Source organism: Syzygium oleosum, unplaced genomic scaffold (assembly GCF_021117445.2).
Source record: "Syzygium oleosum isolate NSW1041296 unplaced genomic scaffold, Sole_v2.1 Sole_v2.14, whole genome shotgun sequence".
NCBI lineage: Eukaryota > Viridiplantae > Streptophyta > Magnoliopsida > Myrtales > Myrtaceae > Syzygium > Syzygium oleosum.
The window spans coordinates 2,534,166-2,559,254 of NW_026607498.1; the positions used below are offsets into that span (position 1 = coordinate 2,534,166).

The window sequence follows — 25,089 nt, forward strand, 5'->3', positions numbered from 1 at the left end:
ACGCCTTGGTAACGCTTCTGTTTCTCTATTTTTCTGTTCTTCTGTTCCCTGAAACAAAAAAAGAACAAAAATTCATTTGGTAATGCATTTTATTTTTCTATTTCCTAGAATAGAAAAGTGGCCAAGAAATAGATTTGGAGCAGAAATAAGAAGTAGAAAAAATCTACTTTTTTGTTCCTAGAAATAAAAATAGAAATAGAAAGGTCCGGTCCTCAAGTCGCGACCTCAGCTCCTTCTCCATCCTGCGTCGTCTACAAACCGTCTCAAAGCACCGGTCCGGTCCATTCTCGGCGGAAATAATAAAAAAATTATAAAAAATTAAATAAATTCCAAAAAATCATAAAAATCAGAAAAATTCTCAGAAAATTCACAAAAATCAGAAAAACTCAGAAAACCTATAAAAATTTGCAAAATTCCGAAATTGAAAAAATTAAAAAAAATTCATAAAAAGCTTTCTGGAAAATAAAAAGAGACAAATTTTGGGAAAGTAAAAAGTTTTAATAAACTTTTCCCCAAAAAAACAAAAATAAAAAATTCACATAATGGCTTAGAATAAATTAAAAAATTCCGAAAATTCATAAAAATTAGAAAAATTTCAGAAAAATCCCATAAAAAATTAGAAAATTAAAAAATTCCCAAAATTCATATAAATCAAAAAAATTCTAAAAAAATCCATAAAAATCAGAAAAACTCAGAAAACCCTTAAATATTTGCAAAATTCCGAAATTGAAAAAATTAAAAAAATTTCATAAAAAATTTTCGGAAAAATAAAAAGAAACAGATTTAGGGAAAGTAAAAAATTTTAATAAATTTTACCCCAAAAAAATATAAAAAAATTCACATAATGGCTTAGAATACCTGTGACCACCCACTTTGAGTGAAATTTAAATTTTTGAGGTGCCCAAGTGATATTTTTGAAGATTCCTTAGTTTAGGGATTAGACAAACTAATAAATCATGCTTATTGATTTTTTTCACTTATAACTTGTACTTATAGTTAAATAAAAGATATAGATTTGAATGCAAAAAATTGGGAATAGAAATTTTGTACAGTTACCAAACGCATTTATGTTCTTTTTCTATTCCAGGAATAGAAATTTTGTGCAGTTACCAAACACATTTTTGTTCTAGAAATAGAAATTTTGTGCAGTTACCAAACGCATTATTTTGCTCAGAAACTCTTCCAGGAAATAGAAATAGAAAAAACTATTTCTGAAAAGAAATTGTTCCCAGAAATAGAAACGTTACCATACGCACCCTTAAGTGCAGATCCATCTGGCGGACTAAAATATTAAGAAAAGACCAAAGAGAGAGAGAGAGAAGACCTGCATCGAGCTCGTGCGACAGTGGTTTCAGCCACGGTTGAACAATGTGTGGAAAGTTCAATTCACCGTCGCATGACTTGGCTTGAAATATGTTGACTTGTTAGTGTGGGTGCAGATCAGCATATGTACTTCCTCTTTCTTTATATAGGTAATAGTATGCCCGATCAAACGCAGATCCGTCATTTCTTTTGTGCTACGATTCGGTTGGAGAGCGGCGACGGGCACTCCGGCCCTCTGGATATAAAATAAAAGAGTGAGGAGGAGCGACTAGAGGCTTGGATCCTCTCCTATCGTTACTGATCTCGCGCCTCTGATGGAATGTCTATGGTTGGCGACCTCGTTTCTGTAACTCCACCGATATGCTAATAGTCAGGAAGTCTCTTGCAACTAAAAATAATGAGCCGTTTAGAGATTTATTCATGACTTGAGTCGAACTCGTGACCAAAGTGCTGAAAAAGGAAAAGCGTAGAAAGTGAAATGTAAATAAAACACCAGCAAAAATAATGAAATTTGGCTTTGATAATAGTTCCAAAATCTAAATTTCTAAGTATTTGCTAGGTGGAATTACTGTCCTTCAAGAAAATTTTCTTCTCATCGCATCAAATAGGTGACGAGACACCTACTCTTAATATATTATTCCGTACTCTTGTCTCATCGATCAAATTAAAAATTGCCAATCCTCACATATCACATTCTAGTAAATAGAAAATTTCACATACGAATTCTCTCACTTTTTTTATTAACAGGATGAGAAAATACATTAGAATATATAAACATTAACCACGTCTTCATCTAACTGTTATAATTTATAGAACAGTTGATAATGTCTTTACATAATCTACGTTTAGTAGTTCATTTTCAGTAAAAAGTAATTTTTAGTCCTAAAGTTCTGGAATAGACGGCACCTATGAAAGTACCTTTCTCTATTGTTGATGGAGTCCAGCAATAAAGCACCATCTTTTTGTGAGCGAAAAAGTTATTTCATGAGGTGGATTTTTTTTTTTTTTGGTCAGACATGAGCTGGATATCACATGCTATCACAACGTGAAACTCGTTTTGTCTCATAGTTATTGACTTCCAAGTCAATTGGTCTAGCTATTCTTTTTAGCATACGCTGGTGTTTATTAATTGGCTAACTTCATATTTTATAAGGGAAATGCCTTTTTTTACTAGGGAAAATGTCAAATAAAGATCCAAAATAGGTCTATTTTATCAAAAAAGAATCCCACATGGATAATGTGTCAATTAAAGACCCCAAGTGCTCAAACCAGTGTCAAATAAGGATCTGAGCTCGCCGGCACGTGAGACATTTCCGGCGCCGAAATTAGGGGCAATTTTGTCCAAAAAAATTCTTCCTTTCATTTTCTTTTCCTTTCCTTTTTCTTTTCTTTTCCTTTTCTTTTCCTATCTTCTTCCCCGGTCGCCGGTCCGGCGACCGACGACCGGTCAGAGGCTGAGGTCGGCGAGGGCCAAGCTCGCCATGGCTGGGCGAGGGCAGAGCTTGCCCAGCCATGGCGAGCTCTGCCCTCGCTGTCGCCGGATGAGGCGAGGGCCGAGCTCGCCCAGCGGTTGTGAGGGCCAAGCTTGCCTAGCGTCGGCGGCTCGACCATGGCTGTGCGACGGCGAGGGCCGGCGGGGGTGGAGCTCGCCATGGCTGGGCGAGCTCTGCCCTTGCTGCTGCTGGGCGAGCTCGGCCCTCGCCTCATCCGGCGACGGCGAGGGCCGGCGAAGGCGGAGCTCGCCATGGCTGGGCGAGCTCGAGCTTGCCCAGCCATGGTGAGCTTGGCCCTCGCCTCACCCGGTGACGGCGAGGCTCGCCCTTGCCAGTGCCGGCTAGGGCCAACCTTGTCGGCCTCAGCCTCTGGCCGATCGCCGGACTGGCGACCGGGGAAGAAGACAGGAAAAGAAAAGAAAAGAAAAGAAAAAAAAAAAAAAGAAAGGAAGAATTTTTTTTGGACAAAATTGGCCCTAATTCCGACGCCGGAAATGTCTCACGCTCGCCGGCCGGTGAACATTTGGCCGGCCGGCGAGCTCAAGTCCTTATTTGACACTGGTTTGGGCACTTGAGATCCTTAATTGACATTTTATCCATTTGGAGTCCTTTTTTGATAAAATAGATCCACTTTAGGGCCTTATTTGACATTTTCTTTTTTTACTATGATTATCTCTTCTCTTGGTGGAAGTAAAGTCAATGCTAGGGTCTCTGAAAACTATGACTATTACCTCATGGTCATGACCCCTAGGACTAGGATGTCGTGACTTGTCTCTATGTGATTATAATATGATTTCTTCAATGTACATTCAAAGTGATATCTATCTTAGAGTAACCTTTGAAATTGATAATTTCGTCTCCATGGACCCTCGTCTCACCCGCAGCACAAATTTTCGCCGAACGACTATCACATGCGTGTCCTGTGCCATCATTCGCGGCCATGGGCAAGGGCATTTTCATTCGAAAGCAAATGTCTCCAGGCCTGTCACTTTGCTTCCTTAGTTGTCCGCGCAGCTCCCCGTCGCTGACTATTAGAACGATTAAACTATAAGAAAATGTTTAACATTGTTATTTCATTAATTTAAGTTTAGGGACAACATTGAACATTTTCATATAGTCTAGGGACTAGTTTGAAAATGTACCAAAAATTTAAGGATCATATTGAACGAATTAAAAGTTTGTGGACCAAATTGAACATTTCATATAGTTCAGGGACTAGTTTAAACATGTAATAAAAGTTCTGGGACCACATTGAACAAATTAAAAGTTCAGAAACTACATTGCACATTTGATCAATATTTAGGGGCCATTTATGTCATTTTCCCGTCAAAAAATGTGAAACATTATGCTCAAGCCATCAGTCCATTTTACCCTTTATCAATGCTATTCCTCACTTTTGGTTATTCAATGAAATAGTTGGGAAAATACGCCAAAACCCGTAAACGTTTTATCCAGACTACAATGAAATCCCAAACATTTCAAAAAGGTTCAATAACCATAACAGTTAAGCAAATCTCTACTATCTGTATACCAAAGGAATACTCGGTGGCTATGGACGATGAACTTTACCCATCAAATGGCCTAGATTGCCCTTGAGTTGAATTTTTTTTGTGTGGAGTTTGTACAAGGACGTTTCAATAGTTTAATCACTTGATTGTCATTTTACCCACCGAAAAAATATTGCATGGTAGACCATGCAAACCGAGCACATCTAGGCCGTTTGATCATGTGGAATCCATGGTTGCTTTAACAATGACGATGAAACCCAAAATATTCAGAAAAGTTCAATGTGGCTTTTCTTCTTTAGCATTGATGCAGAGTCGGAACTCTGAAGCAATGGCCCCGTAGCTGTAGCAGAAAAATGAAAGAAACTTTGGGTGTGAATTAGATGCTCGGTACATATTTGAGTATTTTACGCCGTAAAATTCAATGCGTATCAGATCATTTAATTAGATTTTGAATGTTACACTACGTGATTCATGAGGTTAGTTGTGCTATTTAGTACAAATGGGATTGACAATAACCTAATTTTCAATGGTACTTATGAAAATAATTAATTATCTTCCGACCTTTAAACAATAATATCTGCCCAAATAAGTCATTGATTACCTAAATGTTATTTTAGTGATGGAACTCTTCGACTTTTAGTGCAAATTTGATTTTTTTTTATTTTCCGACTTTATTATAATGTGGATCACCTATTGCGGTTATTGAGAAAGTCACTAATTATTGAATGCATTTTTCATGTACGATCTCTTTTATCTTTTCTTTACCTTCACCCCCCATCGTATTCACCTAATAATTGAAAATTTTCTTAATTACCTAAAAGTTGTTATGAAGTGAATCACTTGACGCGTCTATTAAAAAAATTATGGATTATTTAATGCGTTTTCATGTACTATCTTCTTTGTTTTTGCGAGGTATACCAAAGTCAAAGTGTGAAATTAGCGAAGGCCAAAAGGTTCGCGATTGCTTTCTTTCTTTAGTGGTAGGAGGACCTGGGAAGATCTGTTAAAAATTAGATTGAAAATCCTTGTTATATATATATATAACAGATCTTCCCAGGTCCTCCTGGGAACCTTGAGTGTTAAAGTGTTAAATTTTCAATCTTGAGTGTTAATTGTTAAAATTAGATTGAAAATTTTTCAAGGTAAAGTTTGGATCTTCCCAGGTCCTCCTTGAGTGTTATATTTTCAATCTAAATTAGATTGGCAGGAGGTATACCAAAGTCAAAGTGTTAAATTTTTTTAACTTTACCTTGAGTGACAATTTTGATCCAAACTTTTTTTTGTCTCAATAAAAAGCAAAAACTTTTACTCAAGTCCTAAATCTGGTCTTCATTAGTGTGAAAATTTTAAATTATTCATGATTTAAGTGAAATTTATTGATTTTTTATGAGATAAAAAAAAGTTCGGGTTAGAATTATCACTCAAGGTAAAGTTTGTGATTTTTTTTTTTTGGAATTGAGCCTATATATTTCCTTTTTTCTTGGTAATTTTGCTTAAGGTTGAAACTGAAAGTGAGTTTACGTTATTATATAGATCTACTAATCACATCCGGTTTGTCTCATCATTTTCAGGATATAGCATAGAAATCTCAACTCACTTTCTTGTTTTAATTTTTAATTATCTTCAATTAAATCAAGAGTATTGTTTCACCAAAAAGACCATGAAATACTTTTTAGAATAGAATGTTAAGGAATCGATAAAAATCGACAAAAGTGGTGCATGCCCCTGCCAAAAATATGATGAAATACCTTTCGAATATGAAAGTGAATGATAAAAAATTTAAAGATACGAACACCGGGAGCAATCGTTGCTAATCATATAATATTTAAAAATCTACTTGGACTCCAACTCGTCCTTTCAGACCCGCATGGAATCAATCCTCGTTTTCCAAGGTGTAATAAAACATAAAACGAAGACTTAGTTACGACTTCCGTTAAGTTTAACTAAATCGCTGTTCGTCTTAGAGAAACTAATTTAAATATTTAGTACGATAATTCTTCTTTATGTTCGGGTTTTGTGTTTTTGCCTTCTTTGAAAGGCGAAAAAACTTCTCTTTTGTCGTGCAAACGGATATGGATTAATAAAGCGGGGAGATTTGTCGCAGGTTAATGTCTCCGTAGGAAAGCTACGTACTCTAGATGATGTGTTCACACTTGTATGAAGAAATTTAAAAAAAAAGAGAGGAAAAATAATTAAAAAAATAAGTAAATAAAAATGAAGTAGAAGAACCCTGATTTTAAATGAACAAATTCAAACTTGAAACGGATCTTTCTAATTCACTCCGTCTCCTTCTTTTCCATATCTTTTGTTCATGCTGAAGTTTCACAACTCTCCATAGTTTTTTGTTCACGTCAAAGCTCCACGAAAACGATGAGAGAGTTGAAGTTCCTTTTGCTTCATAGCTCTCTAGTTCACATCAAAGTTCACAATAGCAGCAAAAGAGTCCTTCCTATTAAAGTTTCACGAAAGTGATGAAAGAGTCAAAGCACTAGTCAAATCCGTAAAGGTGAATAATCATGTTTTTCCTCTTTTACTAAATTTGGTGTTCACTGACTGATTTACCTCGTCGATGTTGGTGTAGTTCATTTACATTTCTTGTGATTACCAAACCTCTTTAACATGTAGATTGTACAATAATTATGAATTGATTAACGGAGGTTTTGTGCATTTATGATTTCTTTAGTAATGAATCATGAGAAATTCTTACCATCTCCATTTTACATTTTCATGTTCATTTACATCGATATGCCGTTCACACCAAATAATGAGTATGATAAGATATGAAAATATCTGACTTTATTATTGTGATTCACCAAACAACGGATAAGATATAACAAAATATCTAGATTTTATATCCTATCGTATCCAATTCTATCTTGGCTAAAAATCCAAACAATCAAATGCAGCCTTGGTTTGATTGTGTGAGTTACTTGATTGATTTACAATTTGAGAGCTTGGAATAGAGGTGAGTGATTGCAAACTAAATTCTATATTTATATTTTATACTATATGTTAGAGAAGTGAATAGAGTATGAAAAATATCTTCGATTTGGATATTTTCTTGAACAAAATTTTTGACATAAAAGAACTTGACATATTTGATTCGATTATTTTGATACCCAATCCTCTTATTCTACTACAATAGGAATTTCTAACCCTAAACCGAACTTATTCGAGCTGTGTCACTGGGCAAATCGTTAGTTGAGCCATCGGTTGATGTGGATTGAACTTACTTGGGCCTTGTCACAAGGCAAAAATCGTGAGCGAAGCCACTGGTCAATATGGATCGAACTTGTTTGGGGCCGTGTCATAGGGCAAATTATGAGTCGAGCCACCGGTGGGAAAATTATCAAAATAGTTTTTAACCTATTTCAATTGTGCCAATTCAGTCCTAAACTTTTTTTTTTTTTGCCAATTCAGTCCTAAACCTTTTGCATTTGTGCAAATTCAGTTCATCCGGCCAATTTTGGCTGACCGGCACTTACGCCAACCGTCTGGCCAATGTTACCAATTTTTTAATATTATTTTTATTTTTTCTAATTTTTTTATTGATTTTTTTATTTTCGTTTCTTTTTCCCTTACTTTTTTTTCCTTCATCTTCATCCTTCGGCGACCGGCCTGAGGCAGGGGTTGGTGAGGCTCGGCCTGAGGCAGGGGTTGGTGAGGCTCGGCCTCGCCGTCGGTGGGCGAGGCCGACCTCGCTAGATCTGGCAAGGTTCGACCTCGCCCCTGGCGAGGCTAGACCTTGCCGTTGCCGAGCTTGGCCAACCTCGCCAGATCTGGCGAGGGATCATCCTCACCGTCGCTGGCGAGGTCGGCTTCGCCCGGCAACGGCAAGGTCGAACCTCGCCAGGGTCGGCCTCGCATGGCAATGGCGAGGTTGAGCCTCGCCCAGCAACGACGAGGTTGAGCCTCGCCAACAACTGGCGGGGTCGACCTTGCCGGCCCCGGCCTCTGGCTGGTTGTCGGAGGATGAAGATGAAGGAAAAAAAAAAAGAAAGGGAAAAAGAAAAGGAAAGGAAAAAGAAAAGAAAAGAAAAAATGAAAAAATCAATAAAAAAGTTCAAAAAAAAAAAATTTAAAAAACTACCATGTTAGGATTGGCTGGACGGCTGGCATCCACGTTAGTGCCAGCTGGCCAAAATTAACCGGATGGACTAAATTAGCACAAATGCAAAAGGTTTATGACTGAATTGGCATAAAAAAAGTTTATAACTGAATGGGCACAATTATAATAGGTTTAGGACTGTTTTGGTAATTTTCTCGCCACCGATTGATGTAGGTCAAACTTATTTGGGCCTTCTCATAGCGAAAATTACAGATGTAGAATCAAGACCGAGCCATAAGATTTTGAATTTTCAAAACTTTTGAATATTTGTTTTGAAAATCGTTCTAAACTCCGATTAATCACGCTGATGAATCTTATTACTTGTGAATCTTTGTTTTGAATACCTTATACTGAGATCAGCTATTTTTAGTAGCTTTCAATGTTTATTTCTTCAATTAAGCTTATTACTTATGATAAGACTCTTGTGAACTTTCCATGGCTTACGGGCTTTCTAGTAAATTGTTTTGAGCATGCTTGGTCCCATAAGAAGGAAGTGAGTAGCAGTTGCTGGCTGAGCCATCGCGCTCGCTTACGTCCATACATTTCAGTTTCTAAATAAGATTGGAGGACGAAATCAAGGACTTTGGAAACGACATAAAGTAAATCTTCCACCGTTAGATGCTAAATAAATTTTGGATTGTTCGTCCATATAGTATTCGAAGTTACTTTCGATTATCTTAAGGTATTAGTTGCTCTAAAGTCAACACTCAACCTTTCTTACTTTTTTTTTTGTGAATTTCAAAATAAAATTTACCTATTTAACCTTGAAATTCATTGTAAAAAATCAATTTTAATTCATTTCATTCATTTAAGAAAAGATTATAATTTGCTTTGTCACCTATAACCATGTCATAATTACTATATTAGCGACAATTAATGAAACAACATGTTGTCTCACTGGTAAGATCATACTACAGTTTCCCAATTCAATTGCCATTGCTATAAACTCAGTAATATAAATTACTAGAGGATTGATACAACAAAGAATTCATTCAGTGATATCATGGATATGGCTAATTATAACAAGGAGATAGGCAAGGCCAATCTTTCATTGAGTTTTTTTTTTCCTTCCCATTTCATTGAAAAGTCAAATTATGTGAATTGGTAACATTATTCGTGTTCCTTAAAGTGATAATTATACTACAGTTTCCCAATTCAGTTGCTATTGCTATAAACTCAGTAATATAAAATAGGAGTGTTTTCAATTTTTTGTTTCTTAAAGTGATAATTGTTTTATAAAGCGATAAAAAAAAACTAAGTACGATACCAACATTAAATATAATGAAACAAATACACCGGGGTCAAGATTTATTTTTATATTTGATCATCGTGCCCCGTCTATTGCACTGGGGTTATTTTGGTAATGGGCAATAAAAAGGAGTGCTGCCTCTTGGGGAGCAGCATTAACATAGCTGCTTGACAGCAGCGTAACACTTTCCATATCAAAATAAAAAAAATATATGTTCTATAAGCTCAGGACACGTTCAATAGAACAAATAAGATAAGGCATCCGCCGACATTACACAATCAACGGGAGGGAACCAAGGGTATCGGATGGACACCTGGCGTTATTGACAAACTCAATTCCGACGCTGCGTACAGCTCGAATTATTTGTACAACCCTTAAGTGTAGAGAGATATCTTTAACGACGAGACCTACTTTTTGTGGGCTTTCCACAACACGCGATATAGGAAAATAATTCTTTTGTAGATACCTCAAATGGTTCTATTTTTTTCTGCATCCAGACTGTCCATAATAGAAGGGCAACTGTTATCAGGATCCGCCGTGTGCGTATCACTACGTCGCCTAGAGGACTGTAATGTTCTTCCAGTAACGAGATGGATGGCACGTTCATCGTGCAGTTAAGTTAAGGTAAGTAACAACCATCATGATCGTGGAGAGCAACAGCGGCACCTTCACTGGAAGATTTTTGATCACGTAAACAGACAACAAGAATCCGAACGTGTTGGAGCTCAGGAAGAGAAATAAAACAAAATTCGTCGTGAAGGTACTTTCCTTGAAAGATAATAATGCTGTAAGGAAGCCTTTCTTCTTAGGAATTTTGACTTTTTTAAAGAAGGTTGGAGGCTGAAGCACGAGTTGGTAGGTTGCGCTGGTGATGAGCGTGGCTACGACCAGCAGGTTGCTGCGTGTGTCGCCCGACAACTCTCTTCCTTGGTTCGAATCTTTTCGTGGTGATAATTGTGGATGATCATTTTCGTCGTCGTCCACCAGGACTATTTGTGAAGAGGCCAAGTTTGATTGCCCATGTTTGGCTCCGGCTCGCATGAGTATTTCTTTGATCTCTCGATCAGAGCGAGATGAGACATCCAGAGGGGTTGAGCCACCGTCGTTCAAGGCGTTCACCTCCATGACCTCGCGCTTTACAGCATGCCCACTAAGCATGAAGTCAACCACCTGCAATTTGTTTTACTTTTGTTTGTTTTGTTTTGTCCTCTTTGATGTTCAGACATTCAGATCATACTAAAAGAACAAGCGAAGAAAATTGACAAGGAAAAAGGGAAAGGTGCCAGAGATTGCGTGCCTCGAAATTTTTGGCAGTGGCGGCGAGGTGCAAGATGGCATCGCCCTTCTTGTCCTTCCAATTGATCACCTGCTCCTTGTTATGCTGCTTCAGATGCTCCACCAGCACAACGAACGCGTTGAACCGATTGTTCTTCATGGAGAGGTGGAGCGCCGTCTCCTCTCGGGCAGTAGTCTCTTCGATGGACTCAAGTGAAGCGGAAAGTGTTGGGATTTTGGCTTCCAAATCCCATAGAATTGAATGAAAAGTGTGGATGAAAGTATCCCACATAGGATAGAAGAGGTGATGGGAGATGGTTTATTTTGAGGAGCCTCTCAAATGGGTTTGGGCCCCAAGAGTTACTCCACTTTTGTGGAAGAGAGAGGATCTACGCCATGTAGGATTGAGACCGGATTTTGCAGAGGTCGAAGATCTTTGTGGAGAAACCATGGAGATGGATCCTGGAGATCCTATCACAACAACGAGGATGAGGATCATTGCTCACAACCTAAGACCTGAATATAATGGTGTTATCACAGCTTTGGCATCACTCATGGGTCACGATCATTGCTCGTTTCTTCCCTGGCTTCGGCATCCACTTAAGGAGCTTTGGGACAAAATTCAAATGGCCTGCAACATGGGGCAAATGCGACGGGGTTTGGCCAGCTCCTTCGAGGATCTGTCTCTGTTAAATATGTCTTGAAATTTATGTACTCAGTTCAGTTCATCACCCGACCCGACATATTTTTTGTGCGACCCAAAAGTGGAGAAAAAATAGAGACCCAACTCGGAGCAAGCGAACAAATCTTTATGGTGGTCCGCCCAAGCTGGAGAAAGCGAACAAATGTTTTGGAGGCGGGGGCGTAGCCCCAGTGGAAATTTTTTGGGGAGCCCTATTTATACTATGGCTAGGTTTTTTCATTGATTAAGAGAGATTTTCGTTTTAGGAGAAATTTGTAAGCCGTGAGATTTTGTTAAGTCGTTTTTTCGACTTCTGAAAATTGTACTCTCTTTGATTATAGTGGAATCTTGTTTTGCCTCGCCCGTGGACGTAGATCACCTTGTAATCGAACCGCGTAAATTCTTGTGTTCTGTATTTATTTTTCCGTGTTTATTTAACAGTCTCCTCTAGGATGAGTGCATTGCTTCTGATCAAGTCATTCAGTTCATCGACATTGCCTATCTGAGCTACTTTAAAAACCTCGGGTCCATTTGAGCGAGTATACGAATATCTGTACTGCTGCTGCTAATTCGAACTAATAATGATGAATGTGCACAACATGGAGCTGGTCCTCCTCTAAGCACGAATCGTGGTTTTATAATTTGGAAATTGCTTGATCATGGGAACTTTAAAATTACAGCATCTACACTTTGATTCCTTCATGGGATTAGTCACAGATCTTTTGAATCTATCTCTAGTATAATCCTACTGTTAACTCTCATGAAACACATAAATCAGAGTTGAGGAGCAATATTAGCACTGCTGCCTGGGAGCAACATAACCTTTCCCTTAAGAAAATAAAATACAAATGTGCTATAAGGTCAGGACACATTCAATAAGAAAAACAAGATTAGGGCGAATCATCCGTGCACATTACACAATCGACTGGACAGAACCAAGGGTATCAGATCGACACATGGCGTTGTCAACAACTGTTCGGGCGCTGCATACTGTTTGGATTTGTTTGCCCAGACTTTGGGGGGAGAGGATCCACAGGACATAGGATGTTAATCTGGGAAAGAAATTCTATCCCCTTACCTAAATATCGTGCTATTTTAATCTGTATCAACAGAAGAACAACTGGTATCAGGATCGCCAGTGTGCCTATCAATGCTGCTCCTAGGAGACTGAAGTTTTCATCCAGTAATGACCTGGACGGCACGTTCACCATGCAGCTAAGGTAAGTCCAAACCATCGCGAACGTGGAGAGCATCAGCGGCAACTTCAGCGGACGATCTTTCGTGAGACCAATGATCGTCTGAACAGAAAGCAAGAATCCAAACGTGTTGCTGCTCAGGAAGGACAATAGAGCCAAATTCCTCCCTGTGGTACTTGTCAGGAAATATGAGTATGATGCAAGGAAGCCTTGCTTGGTATCCATTTCGACTTTTTTAAGAAAGGTTGGAGGCTGGAGCACGGCTTGGTAGGTCGCGCTTGCTATGAGCACAGCTACAACCAGCAAGTCGCTGCGTATATCGCCCGACGACCTTCGTCCTTGGTTCGAATCTTTTGATAGTGATAATGGCGGATGATCATTTTCAACTGCACGTTTCACAACTGATTGATAGCTGGTAGCTCCTTCGATATTATCTCCGTCGCCGTCCACCCGGACTATTTGAGACGAGGGCAAGTTTGATTGTCCGTGTTTGGCTCCGGCTCGCATGAGGATTTCTCTAATCTCTCGATCAGAGCGAGATGAGACATCGAGAGGGGTTGAGCCACTCTTGTTCAAGGCGTTCACCTCCACGATCCCGAACTCCAGAGCATGTCCACAAAGCATGAAGTCAACCACCTGCAATTTTTTTCCATCTTTGTTTTGTTGTCGTTAATTTTGAAACATCAAGATAATACAGAAAAAATTTTGGGCGTAGACGAGACATCCTTCGTTCCAGTGATGATCAAAACAGACCCTGATTCAATAAATTCCTTTGCTTAGAAGATTTTTGCATATTTTAGGTGTTAGAAATATATTGTCTGATTCTGAATATCTTTAATTTCATAATCTCGTTATTCTGATTATAAGTATCTCTCATAATCATAATTTCGTTATTTTGATTTATTATAATTTCTACTGTAATATTATGTATTATAGATAGCTATTCTGTAAAGCTTATAAATAAGCTCATGTATAGTCCAATTGAATATACAGAAAATTCCACAAATTTTTTTTCCGCTTTACATTTATTATGATATGAGAGCCATTCTAGATGGCCAAAGTACACTATAAGTGCCATAACTTGTGTACGGCGATCACTTTGGTACCATAACTTTTTTTCGGATAACTTTGGTGCCAAGTCGGAGGAAAAAAGATCACTTTGGTGCCAATTTGGCCGGAAATCCGACGTGGCATTTTTTTATTAATTTTTGACGCCGGCGTGGCTCGCCGGAGGCTGAGTCGGCGTGTACGATCAACATTTTTAATTTTAAATAATTTTTTAGCGTGTACAGTCAGCATTTTTAATTTTAAATATTTTTTTTTTTTCATTTTCTTTTCTTTTCTTTTTTTCTTTTTCCCCTCGCCGGTGGCCGGCCGGCCACCGACGAAGCCCGGAAGGGTTGGGCGGCGGCCTTGCCCATGGCCGGCGAGGGCGGCCGACCCTCGCCGGCGAGGGTCGCCTCGCCCGGATTTGGCGAGGGCGACCCTCGCCGGCGAGCGAAGGAAGCCCTCGCCTGGGCCGGCGAGGGTCGCCCTCGCCGGACTGCGAGGGTCGCCACGCCGGCGTCGGGCGAGGGCGCCTCGCCCGTCTCGGGCGAGGCTGCCTCGCCCAACATCGGCGAGGGTCGGCCGCCCCTCGCCGGCCATGGGCAAGGCCGCCCTCGCCCAGCCCTTCCCGGGCTTCGCGGTGGCCGGCCGGCCATCGGCAACCGCCGCGAGGGAGAAAGAAGAAAAAGAAAAGAAAAGAAAAAGGAAAGAAGAAAAAAAGGAAAAAAAATATTTAAAATTAAAAATGCTGATCAGACACGCTAAAAAAAATTATTTAAAATTAAAAATGCTTGATTGTACACGCCGACTCAGCTCCTGAGCCACGTCGCGCGTCAAAAATTAATAAAAAATGCCACGTCGGATTTCGGTCAAATTGGTACTAAAGTGATCTCTTTTTCTCCGACTTGCACCAAAGTGATCCGAAAAAGTTATAGCACCAAAGTGATCGCCGCACACAAGTTATAGCACTTGTGGTGTACTTTTTGCCCATTCTAGATTGAGGAGCGCCCATTGAGTCTATTACAAGGTGATAGTAACAACAACAAATAGTTAGCCGCCAGGTGTCCGTATTTGGTAAAACCCATCACTGTTGAGTGCTGTACAACAACTTCCTGTTGCTTCTTTCACAAAATCGACACCACCATTAGACTCAACAACCTCAAAACAGCCATACTCTGAAATTTCGTCACCGTTGGCTGCCGTACGAGCCCTCACGCTCCACCACGTGCCGCCACCTCTCGGACTCACTGACTCCCGAAACTTGTCAGTGCTATTACGATAATTTACGTTTCCTATTCCAGCAACCCAACACCACCATGACATATTTTAGATGTTGCACACAATCTTATCATCTTAGCCTCCTGTCCAGAACAGTTTTGAGGAGAAGCTTGTCATACTGCCTTATACATCATCAATCGTATTTTGTCACCTATCATAGGTAATATATCTCCTTACAAGCGCTTATGTAGCAGTGTCCCAAATTACAATTTTCTTCGAGCTTTTGGCAGTGCTTGTTTTGTGCATCAACTCCCTAATGAAAGCACGAAGTTAGAACCTCATACTCGCTTATGTTGCTTCCTTGGGTATGGCATTGAGCACAAATGGTATAGATGTTGGGATCCGGTCTCTAATCGTTTACGTGTGTCTCGTCATGTTACTTTTTGGGAACACAGGATGTTCTCATCTCTCCGTTCTTTTGAGACATCTCCAACCGTTTACTTCTTTACCAATCCTTCGGTGGAACTATTTCTTGAAGATGACACACTTGCATCTTCCTCGTCGGAGTTGTCCTCTCCTAATCTTGATGCAGGTACATCTGGCGATCCCATTTCTGCAGCTCTTGATGTGACGGTCTACGCGGCGGTGCGCGGGGAGGAGGGATGGCGGTGCGTCCGCGCCTTGATCCTAGGACGTGCGCAGGGAAGGGGGGAGCCTATCTTGTCCCACATCGCCTAGGGGGAGTCCTAGACTATTTTATAAGGTTCGGGGTTTCTATCTGTACATACGCGTTTTCTGGGCGAAGCCTAGAGGAACAAAACTGTGAGAGCCCAGTGGGGCCCAAAGCGAACAATATGTGTATAGTGACGAACCCGGAGCGTTATAGGTGGTATCAGAGTCAGGTTCCCGACACCGTGTGGGGCCACAGCGAAGGCACTATGCCCATAAGGGGTGGAGAGTGTGACGGCCTAAGTGGTGGTGCGCGGGGAGGAGGGATGGTGGTGCATCCGCACCTTGTCCTTGGACGTGTTAAAAAAGGGAAGGGGGGAGCCTCTCTTGTCCCACATCGCTTTGGTGGGAGTCTTGAATTGGCTTATAAAGTTCGAGGTTCTCTATATGTACATACATGTTTTCTCGGCGAAGCCTAGATGAACAAAACCGCGAGGGCCCAGTGGGGACCAAAGTGGATAAAATGTGTACAGTGGCGGACCCGGGGCGTTACACTTGACATGTCTGTGTCATCCGCGGATCCTCCACCCTTAGTGATACCTTCTTCTCTTGTTTGTTGTTCCACTTGTGTAAGTCAACCTTTTGTTCGACTTCGTGATTTTTATTGTTACTCTACTATTGCTTCTTTCCATGAGCCTCGTACATATAAGGAAGCTCGTACTAATCCTCTTTGGTAGCAAGTGTTGGTTGTTTGTTTGTAAAACAAATAAAATAATGCATTTTTCCTTTGTCCCACATAAGAAAGTTTTGAGAATGTGAGTCACTTTATATGTGTGGGTGTCTTCTCCCTTGTTAAAGTGAAGACAATAGGGTGTAGATTAGACTTCTCAATACCTGCATGCAGGTGCACGATTATTAGACGCACTTAGCGCGCTCGCGGATGATAATTAGCACTAATCCTCGTTTATTATTTTTATTTATTAAATTTCGAATTTATTATTATAAAATAACGATTTAGCTTATTGAAACAGTGTGACTGTTCGCAATAGAGTTGCGGTTATTTTTTATTAATTAATTTCGAAATTTATTATTTAGCCTAATGGTTATTAGGCGTTCTTACAACATTTGAAAGAATTGCGTCCCTTCGAACATAACTACTTCACCTTTGGAAGGTTATATCTTTTTGGACATAACTCCTTCAACGTTGAAAGATTGTATTTGCTCAAAGATTATTTTTTAGAATTTATAAAATTCATATTAATAAAAATGATTAAAAAATATTATTCTTTTATTTTTTATTATTTTATTCCGAATTTTCATATATCTTTTTTCAACGCAACTTTTGATTTCGTACCAATTCACTATATATCTTTTCAATGAAGGGACATCTTTGTTCAAAATGGTGTGATTAGTAAGTCAATTTTTACATGGTTGAATATTAAGTTTCTTCATTCAGATTTTTAGACACTTTTTTCATTCAGAAAACAGCAGCCATTCTTTCTAATTGTTTTCCTAGAGAGACCCCGGGGATATAACGAAATTACTATTCGGTATTCTCAGTCGAGACTCTGTTGTATCTTGAAGGAAATTTGCCAGTGACCATTAACAACTTCGTGGGGCAAATAATTTCTTAAAGAAAGTGATATCACGCTTCAAAGTCTGACTTCGTTGTTCATCCCATTTGATATTGAAGTTTCTTTTCTTCTACAATTCGAAAAAGCATATCTTTTCCAATAGCAAGCAATGGTGGATGAGATGCAAGCGTCAGATAAATCTCATACTTATGATTTGGTTGATTTGCCTCATGGAAAGTCTGCTATAGATTGTAAATGGGTATATAAGATTGAAACAAAGGAAGATTGTACGGTGGAACGCTACAAAGCTTGACTAGTAGCAAAAAGTTTTACTCAGGAGTATGGGATTTATTATGATGAGACGTTTGCTCCAGTTGCACGTCTTACGTATGTTAGAAGCCTTCTTATTGTCGCCTCTACTAAGCAATGGCTTTTATTCCAGATGGATGTTAAAAATGCTTTTCTCAATGGCGATCTTACTAGGGAAGTATATGTGGAACCTCCTCCTGGATACACTACTTCTGACAAAGTGTGTTGATTACATCAAGCATTATATGGGCTGAAGTAGGCTCTTCGTGTGTGGTACTCTAAGTTCAGCTCTACCATGGAATGTCTTGGATTTAAATCCAATCCCTATGACAATGCTCTATTTGTTAAACCAACATCAGGAACTGACTAACAATGTGAACGGTGTAGGCTATATTAGGGCGAGTCACAATGAGGTATACAAGACTGCCAACTAACTATTGATAGAGAGTAAGATTCGAAAGAAGAATCCAATATTTATCATTAAATTTGGCATTAGTTTTGATAGGAGTCGTAGCGGTCTTGTTATTAGTGAGTCCCTCTCAAGAAAGAAGATCAATGACATATTTAGCTTGAGAAAGATAACAGCCAGAGGAATTTGAAGTAACCTCCAAGCCTAGAAAATAACCGAGTTTGCTGAGATCTTTCATTTCAAACTGTTGACTGAGATACTGCTGGAGTTTTGTCATCGCAAGTGATAATCATATCATCCACATATAAAAGTAGTAGAATATACCCACGCACCGCGAACCACTCATTTTGCTGCTGTTCTTCGCATTCTTCGCTATGTTAAGGGCACCTTATTTCACGGTTTTCACTTTTCTGCTCAATCTACCTTGGAGTTGATGGCTTACTCTGATGCTAACTAGGCTGGAGACCCTCTTGATCGTCGCTCCACCACCGGCTATTGCTTCTTTCTGGGTAACTCACTTATCTCATGGCATAGCAAATAAACAAACTATTGTCGCTCGATCTGGTACGGAAGCTGGATATCGTACTCTTGCTAATACGACGACCAAATTATTATGGTTGCGATGCTATTAGAGGACATGAGCGTCCATCAAATGGTGGAACAGTACTTTATTGTAACAATTGAAGTGCTATCAAATAGCACATAACGATGTTTTCCATAAGCGCACTAAGCATATTGAGATAGATTTCTGTATTATACGTTCTCACGTGCTTCAAGGCATCGTTCGTCTTGTTTCCACTTCATCGGTTAATTAAATTGCTAATGTATTCACTAAGGCACATCCACCAGGGCGTTTTCAAGATCTTTTTTCCAAACTCCAGTTGACCTATTCCATGTCATCTTGAGTTTGAGGGGGATGTTAGAAATATATTGTCTAATTCCGAATATCTCTCATATCATAATCTCGTTATTATGATTAATTGTAATTTCTATTGTAATAATATGTTGCTATAGATAGTCATTTTGTAAAGCCCATAGAAAGGCTCATGTATAGTTCAATTGAATATGTAGAAAATTCCACAACTTTATTTTTCGCTTTACATTTATCACTAGGGACACCAAATTAACAGCATCGCTGAAATAATGCACAAAGAAAAGTGCCATAAAATAAGGGAATGATGGGACTTGCCTCGAAATTTTTGCCGGCGGCAGCGAGATGCAAAGCCGTGTTGCCTTTGTGGTCCTTCCAATTGATCACCTGCTCCTTCTTGTTGTGCTTCAGATGCTCCACCAACACAACGACCGCCTCAAACCGGTTGTTCTTCACGGCGAGGTGAAGCGCGGTCTCCTCTCTGGCGGTTGTCTCTTCGGTGGATTCAGGCCAAGCGGAGAGCAGTAACTTCATGACATGGAGCTCCCCGTTCATGACTGCATAATGCAAAGGGATTCTTCTCTCCCGTCCCTTCACAGAGCACAGGTGACGACCTACTCTCAAGAGCTCCCTCACGACCTCAACATCACCTTGAGCCGCCGCGATGTGCAGCGGGCTGAAACCAACGGCGTTCACTTTTTCCACAAACTTCGGCATCAACTTCAGGAGCTCTCGGACAACATCCACATGGCCGGCCACACAAGCGACGTGCAGTGGCGTGTGACCGGCTCCTTCGAGAGCCATCTCCTTGAGGACCAGCGCATTGCTTCTGATCAAGTCATTCAGCTCATCGATGTTGCCCTTTTGCGCTGCTTCTAACAACCTTCGCTCCATTTTGATCGGAACTAATGATGGTCTCTCTCTTCTTGGGACACCTTTGGACTTGGACAAAGGTTAAATTAATGATCCACTTTACAGAGTTTCCCAGATATTTTCTGAACCGCAATTTTCTTGAAGCTCATTGGTGGAGTCTTGGCGTAATTAAAAATAATGAGATAAACTGTCAACCATGCAAATTGAAGCAAATATCTGTCACAAGCACATGTTGAAATAAGACTAGCAACACTAAAGTTGTACGCGCATGACCACTTTTGACGACCCCAACCATTCGATAAGATTCCTTTTTTCTTGTCCCACAGTAGTTCCATTTGCCGAGGATCCGCACATATCTTTACATGTCAAAATAAAAATACTGACAATATCAAGCACGGAGTAGGACTACGTATTAAAGGAAAACCGGCATTGGATTCGAGTGACATTGGTTTGTGGCCAAAGGTTTGTTTTCTGGTCATAAAATGGCTTTTTAAATAGGGTTAATATCACGAAAAATTTCAAACTGGTATACGTATAATAAATTTACTACAGACTAATTTTTTGACCATCAAAAACCCCAAACCGGTACACCTATGATAAATTTACCTCAAACTAATATTTTGACCATTAAAAACCCCAAACAGATACATTTGTGACAAATTTATCCTCCGTTAGTTTCCATTAAATTGGATCAATACCACAAAAAATTATAAACTAGTACACCTGTGACAAACGGAGGGTAAAACATAAAACTAGTACATCAGTTAACTGCCGCGCGTCATTTAACAAAGTAATTTGACAGTAAAATTTAACGGAAACAAACTGATGGTAAATTTGTCACAGGTGTACCAATTTGGAGTTTTTTGTTGTCAAAAAATTAATTTGGGATAAATTTGTCACATGTGTACCGGTTCGGAGTTTTTTTGTGGTATTAACCTTTTTAAATACATCATAAATTAAAAAGCGAGAAAATCTCGAAAACCATCCCGAAGTAGGGCATTTTTCTCAAAGCACCTCCAAGATCGGTGTTTGCCTCAAAGTAAGCTTTGTAATTGGTGATTTCGTCTCGATTGAACCCTCCCAATCTCACCGGCGACACAGATCTTTGTTGGACGACAACCGCGTGCGTGTCACGTGCCATTCCTCGCGCCATGGAAAGGGGTATTTTTTTGTTTGAAAAGAAAACACCTCCGGGCCTCCCGCTCCGCTTTCTTAGCCGTCCGCGCCAGTCCATGTCACCGGCTACATAACAGAAAATTCGGTACAAGAAATTTCTCATTTTTTTTCTTAGTAGAATGAGGAAATATACATTATAGGGACTTCCGTAGTTCATTTTTAATGAAGGGAAATTTTATCGTCCTAGAGTTCTGGGATGAACGGCACCTATGTTAGTGAAGTACTTTTCCATATCGTTTTGTTTTGTCTTAAGAGGGCAGAGTATCTCTCTCTTCCGTCGGCGGAAGCTAATGTCATGGTCTTTGTAGACTATGACTATTACATCATAGTCATTACTTTTTCAATAATTGAAGAGTCACTGTATACCTTGTACAGCAAGCCCATTTGGGCCGTCTAATCGTATAAAGTCCATGATAGCACTCGCACAATAATAATTTAGATGATATTCATCTACATTATGTGTAGTAGGGACGCGCACAGGTTATGCTTTTGTTAAAATCGAAGCCTGGCCTGAACACATCAGGCCTGCTCACTCTAGGCTCGATACACTAGCCCAAACGATAAGAAAACATTTCAGATCAAGCCAAAGTAGACGGGGCCTATTCGGTTTGGTCCTGGCCAAGTCCGAAAATCTGCTACTCCACAGCATTTGAAACTGAGCCTTAGCAGAGATTTGCGTTCGTTGTTCTTAGATCTGGTGATGAAGATCTACAATCGGTCCAAAAGAAAATAGTGAAGTCCCAGTTGCTCCACTGTGCAAACGTAGAGGGACCCAAGATCAAATAATGGAGTGGATTCTGCAGCTATCGCTTCTTTAGCGATGGAAAAAAGAACTCAAGGAGATTGAGCCGATGCTGCAGAGCGGGCTGATGGACCCCGGGTGACAGTGGCTTGGGAGAGGCGAGATATGCGAGTGACCGAGAGATTGACAAGGGGAGAGGCTGAGGGATGTTAACGTTGATTGGTGGTGTTTGGGGGCGTCTGGTGGGGTGAAAAATTATTAGGTAATTTCGGGCTTTGTTAGTCCGCTTCACATGAGCTGTTAGATTTAGGGAGCTCATAAAAAAAGAATAATGCATGACGTGAGTTATGTGAGATAACTAAGATGCAATGTGAATGATTCTTTTTGGGTTTTCTTGTTTATGAAATGAACTCCCTAAAAGTAACATGGACATGACTCAATTAATACTATGATTATGTGCACTAATCTAACATGCATTGATGAACTGACATGAAATCCTAAATGTTATGCATGCTATAATGAATTAACTATATGCAATGCTATGAAATTAATTCTTAAAGCTAACAATATGACATGAATGCTCCATGAGATTCAACCATAGATTAATCCTATGACACAAACTATATGAAATGTTATATTTTATGAAAACAGCAAATTAAATCCTAAGACTTTACATGTAACCTAATGACTTTCCATTAAATTATTTATGATGCAATGCTTATTCATCTTCTTCTTTTTTTGTGTTTTCTTTCATGGTGAACTATAATGCCTGGCACTACACCAAGTGAGCTTGGTCACAAACCAACTTATCACAATCCCTGAATGTGCACCGGTAGAATTTTGACGTACTCCGATCCCTGACCGCTTGCTTACGTACAATGGTCCCCGACCACTGTTATCGCGTACCACAATCTCAATCGCTAGGTTCACAATCCCCGACTGTCTTGCTTTGATACCACTTATTGGACTCAAGTAGAAATTCCAACTAAAAAATAAACACACTTCTTTTATTGTTATAAGCACGGTTAGATTATGTCTCGAGTTTGAATCCATGTATGAAACCCGATATAAATTGGATGATGTGGATTGGAATTATTTACTGAATATTTATTGGAGTCCTACTGTTGGAGTCCAACCAAGATAAGGGTTGTTTTTTTTTTTTAATCTATTTTTGCTTTGGAGTGGTGGCAAATATGTAAATTTCCCAGATTGATCAACCAAGAAAGTGACGCTACTGTTGATGGGCTATAAAGAGAAGGGTTTATTTGACCTGTTGTTTTTAGCCGCCCAATGAAGTGTTTTTCGGTGGCACAAAGAGGGGAGCCGAACATACGGTGATTTTCTTGTGTTGTGAGTTTTACATCCGATAAAGTTATTTATTTGTAAATATTTTAAATTTGTGTGTAATTGAAATGTGGAAAATACTCGTACACGAGCGATTATAACTTTATGGATAATTTCCTGTTAACTCTTCCAATAGACGTAGATATCGATATTTGGATCGAACTATGTAAATTTTTTGTATCATTTATTGTTTATCATTTATTTCTCTAGTGATTTCGTGTGGATTTAATTATAAGATGCTGTCAGTTTCCGGGTCGATTTTACAATAATAACACTCACACCACTCCCTCGCTATTTTGTTTGTGGACTTCACACGTAGAACTCTTTCTTTTCCACGCTTGGAGACTTACTCTCACACAGTGCTCTCACCAAGTCTTCGCTTCACTCTTGCTTTTCTACGCACGCACAGAAGGAGCACTTGCTCCTATTATAGGGTGATGAAGTGGGTGGAGTCTCCTCAGCTAGTCGGCAAGTTGTGGCTGACGTTTCTTTAGAAACGTCTAGAGATGGCGGCTTGAGAGAAAACTGGAGCCTCTCTTCAACTTCCCTACTGGATTGTTGATTTTTCTATAGCAAATTCTGGAAGCAGCGGCTACATCCTGAAAGTAGAGAGAGAGGCGGTCTTTCTTCAATATGATGTTTGTTAGCTTGGCTTAAGGAATTGGAGTCCTTCATTCAACAACAGGTTGTGCGCAATGTTTCTTTTTTATTTCCTTCTGAAGACCATCGTGATTTGGCTATTCTTCTGAGGTTTGCATTCGGGCATTTGTAGTTTTCTGTTCAAAAACCAATTTTGAATCCCGCAGGCTCTTAGAGGCGGCATATGCAGACATGAGTTTGGTTCCCAGATAAGTGATCTGAGCGAAGCCATTGATGAGAACTCGAGCGTGGAACTGTGGGGTCAGTTTCAGAGATTGACCTTCGACACGGAGCTGAATGAAATGCAGGGTGGAAGAAGAATAAGGAGAATCGATTAGAGCAGCTTTTGAGTAGCGTCGAAAGGCTATGTGTCTGAATGTTATACGTCCAGAGAAGGAGATAACGAGAAAACGAACTTCACAGTTATGTGAGCGTGACTTGGGATAGGAAGGAGATGGAAGACCTGAAGGAAGTATGTGTTTTCTTTTTCCCTTTTCCATGTTCCTAAAAAAAGATAAAAAATCCGAACCGAACCATTCCAACCCAATGATTCAGGTTATATGAGTTTTGGGTCCCAGTTCAGATCAGGCCAAGTGTATTTCCATGGCGGTCCAAGTCGGGTCGGGATTCATGAAAATCGAACCCGAATTGAACCGTTGACACTTCGGGTTAAAGGCTTGCATTTCTTAGCTCGGAAAGAGAAATGTAATCATTAACAATTCCAATGCTTATTTACGTACCAACATAATCGGCATCAACTTTCTTCGATTGATGGACTGTGTTTACTCTTATCGGAATCCCACCTTTTTTTTTTTTGGTGTAAATGTAAGTAGTATTTATAAGATGACGTACAGAAGCTTAGGGGCATTCCCCAGCATTACAGATAAAATGGAGTGGGGGAGTCTCCATATAGTAGCCAAAGTTTCATTTGTTCGGGACGGTCTAAAAGATTTGTAGTGCGAAGCTCGCCCTCTGACAAATTTGCGAACTTTAGCCAAAATGATAAGGGCATCATTTGACTTTTGTTGGAAGCGTCTACGATTACACTCCATCCAAATGCAGTATATGATCACTAGGAAAGATACCTTCAGAAGTCTCGCCGCCAAGTCCTTACCTTTTGTAGTCTTGATCATCCATTTAAGTTCATCATTCCATCCTTCTACAGGGCGTCGAATTCCGTATTGTGCAAGAATAGTGCGCCAAATGCTTCCAGTCCAGGTGCACTGGAAGTATAGATGGTCTCTGCTTTCCAGACTAGACATACAAAAATTGCTATGAATATCTACTTCAGGCTTCCAACGTGATATGATTTCTGCTGTTTGTAGTCTATCTCTACAAACTAGCCAGCCGATGAAGTTATGCTTGCTAATACCTCCTTTCCAGA

The 25,089-nt window shown here is 39.7% G+C and overlaps 1 protein-coding gene and 1 pseudogene across 1 annotated transcript; both read right to left on the bottom strand.

The window, feature by feature from the left end:
• Nucleotides 1–10,075: 10,075 nt before the first annotated feature.
• LOC115684465 (uncharacterized) lies at nucleotides 10,076–11,248 on the bottom strand (annotated as a pseudogene).
• Nucleotides 11,249–12,588: 1,340 nt separating this feature from the next.
• Nucleotides 12,589–19,917, bottom strand: LOC115684464 (ankyrin repeat-containing protein BDA1-like). Its single transcript, XM_030609204.2, has 2 exons — nucleotides 19,250–19,917; nucleotides 12,589–13,470 (listed from the first exon to the last, which is right to left on the bottom strand). Exons 1-2 carry the CDS (start codon nucleotides 19,823–19,825, stop codon nucleotides 12,604–12,606), a joined length of 1,443 nt encoding a protein of 480 aa, XP_030465064.2. The 5' UTR covers nucleotides 19,826–19,917; the 3' UTR covers nucleotides 12,589–12,603.
• Between the last annotated feature and the right edge of the window lie 5,172 nt (nucleotides 19,918–25,089).